Source organism: Propithecus coquereli, unplaced genomic scaffold, assembly GCF_000956105.1.
Source record: "Propithecus coquereli isolate 6110/MARCELLA unplaced genomic scaffold, Pcoq_1.0 Scaffold14, whole genome shotgun sequence".
In the NCBI taxonomy this organism is placed as follows: domain Eukaryota; kingdom Metazoa; phylum Chordata; class Mammalia; order Primates; family Indriidae; genus Propithecus; species Propithecus coquereli.
The window spans coordinates 6,964,544-6,970,158 of NW_012138302.1; the positions used below are offsets into that span (position 1 = coordinate 6,964,544).

The 5,615-nt window shown below is 34.4% G+C and overlaps 1 protein-coding gene across 1 annotated transcript in view; it reads right to left on the reverse strand.

Annotated features, from left to right (window-relative positions):
• Positions 1-5,615, reverse strand: part of INADL (InaD-like (Drosophila)) — a 339,614-nt gene that overhangs the window by 325,369 nt on the left and 8,630 nt on the right. The window contains exons 4-5 of the mRNA XM_012639332.1: positions 2,937-3,132; positions 764-892 (exon numbers count right to left, since the gene is read on the reverse strand). Of these exons, the coding sequence (XP_012494786.1) occupies positions 764-892; positions 2,937-3,132 (325 nt within the window). The remainder of the gene's footprint in view (positions 1-763; positions 893-2,936; positions 3,133-5,615) is intronic.

The following is a 5,615-nucleotide window of genomic DNA, read 5'->3' on the forward strand; positions in this document are numbered from 1 at the left end:
ATGAGGAGCTGCGGAACTTGCCTCAAAGCTGTATTTGCCCAACAAGTTCATTTTTTACTTATGATGTCTATTATTAGATGGGATAAATTTACATGTAACTGGACAATAATCAGTGAAATTTTGCATATTATTCTGATTATAAGAATAAAGTTATTTCTGATCTATCATGGACATTCTACATAATTTGGGCTTATTAGTAAGTGGCTTCATAATCAAATTTCTAAACTAATTTCTAAAAACTAAATGTAGTACTAATATTTCTTCAAAGTAATACTAAGCAGAAACTGTTGCTAAGTTTTTAAGTGGGCCACTTTCAGTTTAATGCTGCTAAGTAATAAAAGGTAGTCATTTAATTTATAACACCATAAACTTTAATTCAAGTGAAACTTACCATGTACCGTATTGGGACAAATGTTTATAGTCATTGTACCTTCTGATTTTAACATTTAGGCCATTGAAAGACACACTGGAGGAGAGTAATACAGATGTTCAAAACGCAATACTCATAACAATGCTTTTCAATAAAAAAATACTGTCCTCTGATGGACTCAAGAAGTCTATCAATTAAAGGCAAAAAAAACCCCAAAAATGTTGACATAGGAACGGTTTAAAATGAAGCAGAATATATATTAACACTTATGGAATAAACCATTTTTAAGCTATTGAGTCAAATATCCCAGTAACTCATGTTATAAAATTACATTTTAAGCCATACAATTTAAATTTCATAAAACTAAAATGATAACAACGAAGGTCAACTTACGCGATCTGCTAATCCTCCAGGAACTATAGTCCTCACAACCACGCCACTTGATTTTCCTCCAACTATTCCAAAACCTAATCCAGAACCATCATTAACGAGCTCAACATCTTCAATATGGCCCCAACAAACCTACAAATTAATTGCAAGTAAGAGCCACAGTGTCAGTAAAACACAGATTCTGAGCTTTCCAACACAGTAATTACTAAAGTAACAGATTTGTAACAAATGGCATTCATACAGTTAATCAAGGCAATCTTATGGATACTAAGATATATATAGAGAGATAATCATATGGTCACTGCCCTTAATGATTTTACAATCCAGTAGAGAGAGAAACTAAAACACAAATTAAAACACAAGGTCAAATACTGGATCATAAGACACTGCAGTTCAAAGAGGACGAGAAACACTTCTCATTTCCCAGTCTATGCCTAATATCTAGCACAGTGCCCTGCCCATAGTAGGAACCAATAAATATGTGTTTGCTTGAATTCACAAAATGTTATAAAGATTTTAGGGGAGAGGGAAAGTGCAAGAAGTCAAATCCAATGAAGAAATATGGAAAACTTCAAGGAAAAAGGGTATTTAAGTTGCACTACCAAGAAGGAAGACATCCAAGCAAAAGGGAAATACAAGACCAAAACTAGGCCAGATAACAGAGTGAGTGAAAGATACAGCCAGAAGATTGGGTTCCACTGGATAAGCAAGTGGGAATCACTGAAGGTTTTAGAAGAGGGAATGGCAGGAACAAAGCAGTCGGTTGGGAAAATTAATCTGGCAGACATGTGAAGAATGAAATGGTGAGAAGGACATGAGGTGAAGAGACTAATTTAGGAGACTCTCATGAGGGAGAGGAAAGGCAGGCCCAACTGAAGATACAGCAACAGGATTATATAAATCAGACTAAAAGACGTAAGTGCTTTCCCGCTAACTGGCAGGCTTCTACTAGAAACGTGCATTATATTCACATAATCCAGCTGTAGAACAAAATCCTCCCTCTCAAGATCATTAGGGTATACTCATTACTTAGTTTGTCTAGTATACTCCATTGGAAAGTTACTATGCATTGTTAAAATAAACAAGAATATTGGCATTATTTAATTAACTCAGGTCTGGAACAGTATCTAGTATCTGGGAAGCAATGATGTTTACTAATTTAATATGCCTGAATTAATGATAGCAGCTAATATTCACAGAGCATTTACCGGGCACTGTGCTTAGCCTTCATGTGCCTTCTTGTTCACATCTCACAATCCCTCTGAGAACTAGATACCATTATAAGTTCCAAGTAACAGATAAAGATACCAAGGTGCAGAAGTAAGGGAAGCTGCCGATGTGGCACAGCTAGGAAGTAGTAGAAATGGACTCAAATCCACTGAAACCTGGCTCTAAAGCCCCTGTTCTTTATATGCTAAAACAATGTCCCACTTTGTTCACTGTATTTATTATGTAAATTGTACTGTATAAATATTGCTGATTACAACAGGGGAAATGCCTATACATTAATTTGTGTTGTGACCTTGTACTGTACCCAGTCTATTTTTTCTTTTGTCCCAATGAATAAAAATTAATCAGCCAGCACTTAGTGTTATAAGAAAATAAGATGTATTAGCTTGCATTCTGAAGATGCAGGCCAAAATCTGTAAAATGTTACACAACAAAAAGTATAAGGAGTCCCAAAAGAGACATATACTTTTATTCTTATAAATTGTTCAGTATATATCCTTACATGGAAAGAAAACTGCTATAATTTTATAGTATCAATAATCTAGTCATAAACCTCCATTATAATTTACAAAAATGTTTTTGAATAACCAAATCTTACTGAAAACATTCAATAGTCTCTAATAAAAACTCTCAATTAATTAACTGGCTACATCACCAAGGAACACAAGACTCTTTTCATTACCAAATAAATTACACCTAATACTTCAACTTGGCCTCTATATTAAATAATAATCTTAAATAAGGAGACCCACAGGACATTGAAAAGACCAAAAAAAAAAAAAAAAACTCCAGAAACGTCTTGTTTCAATATTGCTAATGCTGCATTTGGAGATATAATCATCTTTCTGGAACTATGATCAGTAAAATGACACCTTCTGAATGTCTTTATACTCTTCACAATCAATGGTATAATTCAAAATTAAGTATTTTTCCATTTGCAACTCACTGTTTCAGGAAGAGTTGTATCAGTTAGGCTGGTAGAAGTGCTGCTTTTTGTGTGGACTGGTTCCCTGGCCACAACCAGACGTAAAGATCCAGTGGTTTGTTGTAATAATGCAATTGCTTGCTGATGGGAAATGTTCTGATCCAGTGGTATATGATTAATGGCCAATATTTGGTCATTTTCCTTCAATCTTTGATCCCTTAATCATACAAGAAAAGAAATTTTTTTAAGTGATCTAATAGCCTGATTTTTAAAAATCTGTTATTCAAGTTAAGCAGTCTATTGCCTATGGTACTATTTCACTCAGTACATTTATTCAAATAATTATTTAATTTATAACAGAGCTCTTCGGAGTAGTTTTCATCAAAGCATTTATTAACTAATTAACCAATTAGGTAGTACATCCCTAAACATACACACACATTATAAAAGGCATTTGGCTAGAAAAATAAACAAAATGTACAGGGCCTCACTGGCAAGGTTTTGCAAGTACGGACACTGCCTCCATTACTGCACAAACCCAGTATGCCTGCACCCCTTGCAGTCTGACTTCTATCCATACTACACTGGGGTAACTACATTCTCAACTCTACCAGTAACCTCCTCTCTAGCAGATTCATCCGGTCTACACTGTCCTTCACTTTTCCAACATTCGTCAACAGAGACCAAATCCTGTTTCTTGAGATTCCATAAAGATTACTTCCAAATCTATATCTGAGCCCTTTTTTCTCTCCCAATCTCCCAATGACGACCAAGGTAAAAGACTATTTTTAAAAGAAACTAGCAACATCTCTAAAGAAAACAAAGCATATTGTAGTCAGTATTTACTGAGCACTTCCGAGTCAGGTCGTGTGTTAAGTGCTATACGTGCATTAATCTCATTTAAACGTCAAATAACCTTTTCTTAGCTAAAAAGTATTTAGTTAAATTTTACATATTAAGAAACTGAAGCTTAGACAAGCCTAGCATCTCATCTAAAGAATCAGACTCTGAAGCAGTCTTTAAATTCTTACGCTAAAGTGGATCCTAGGGATAGCCTAGGATTTACTCTGTCCTGGTTTAGTGCATTTAACTTCATTATCTCCCAAACACCAGTGATGGCCTCCTCTTCTTACCCATTAACACCACAATTCTTCCTTATTCTTCTTTGTCTTGCATCCACCCATCTCCTCCCTTCATTCCCAAAGTCCACTCTCCAGTTTAAATCTTTATCTAATACCTAAAGTAGAATTTGCAAAATTCCACAAGATTTATTTTTCTATGCTCTCTTCATGCTTGTATTTCCCAACTCAAAAATGTGTAATGATCTACCAATGTTATTGACCAATAAAGAGAGAACCAAAGGAAAGAAAAACAAACTCCTGTAATGATTGTTTCATAAAAGAACATTTTTAACATTTAAAATACAGGAAGGGTTTTATTTCAGAATAGAGAATAATCCTTTTGTGAGTAAAATCTTGAATTATGAAAAATCCATTACATTGCCTTTATCTTTCTCACTCAGTTCAAAGCAGATCAGCAAAACTCTGTCATGGACCAAAATACGTACAGTAACTAATGACTTCTAGGGCACAGTGTAAACTTGGTTAGCATTCGCAGGACTCCATATTTGGCCCCAAAGTACTCTTCCAACTTGGATTCCTCCCTACATAAACCCCTTGTCCAACTACTCTAATCTACTTCTTTTTTCTGAAACATGTTTGGCATTTTCTGCTCTTGTATAAATTGTGTCCTCAATCTTTAATGCCTTTCTACTGTGCTCAGCCAAATTCAATCCACCCTTCACAACCCAGCTGAGAATCTTTCTCTCCTTCATAACTTACCTTATTTCCACAATGTTCTGAACCACTCATTTATCACTTACTAAATACTCATTTATACTAAGTATACTGTCCCCAGTGCAGCTAAATCCTCCTCTATTAGATTTTTTTAAGTTTTCTGAGGACAGGGACTCAAATGTTTCAGATTCTCCCTTGAAATTAGCAAGGTGAATATTTTAATTTATCATGTCAAAATTGTGGGTCGCTCTCATGGCAGATCATATAGCATTAAAAATCCTGTTCAAAAATCCTTTTATTAATATTAGGAATGGCTTATGTTATATTAAGAGACAAGAATAAGATAAAAATTATCTATATTCTGTGACCTTGTCTTTATAAAAAGAAAACATTTCCTAGTTGTCTCAGGGTAGTCCAAATCAAAGTAGTCTTTTTTTGTTATATTTCTGTATTTTATAATTTTCTATTATATGCATATATTATTTTCATAATGATTTTCCTAATTTTAAAATATATATATTTTAAATTGAGAATGCTGCTTGTGAACTTTTCCCAAATCCTTAGAAAACATTTCCTTTTAAATATAAATACTCCAGGACAATATCCAGGAATTACTTCCATTCTTCCATCTCTAATGTCCTTCTTTCTCAACTTCTTCACCTGAACTCCTATGCACAGCTTGTTCATTCAGGGAAATTTCTTAATTAATCCCATATGAATGAATTACTCTTGAATCTTTTCAACCTTGATGTAGCTCATTTTTCATCAGTCAGTCCAATTACCAACTCTGTAAGTTTTCTCTCTTCTAGAAATCAATCTATTTTAATTTACCTTTTCCCCAATATACCCAATATACCCCCGAGTAGCTGGGACTACAGGCATGTGCCACCATGCCCGGCTAATT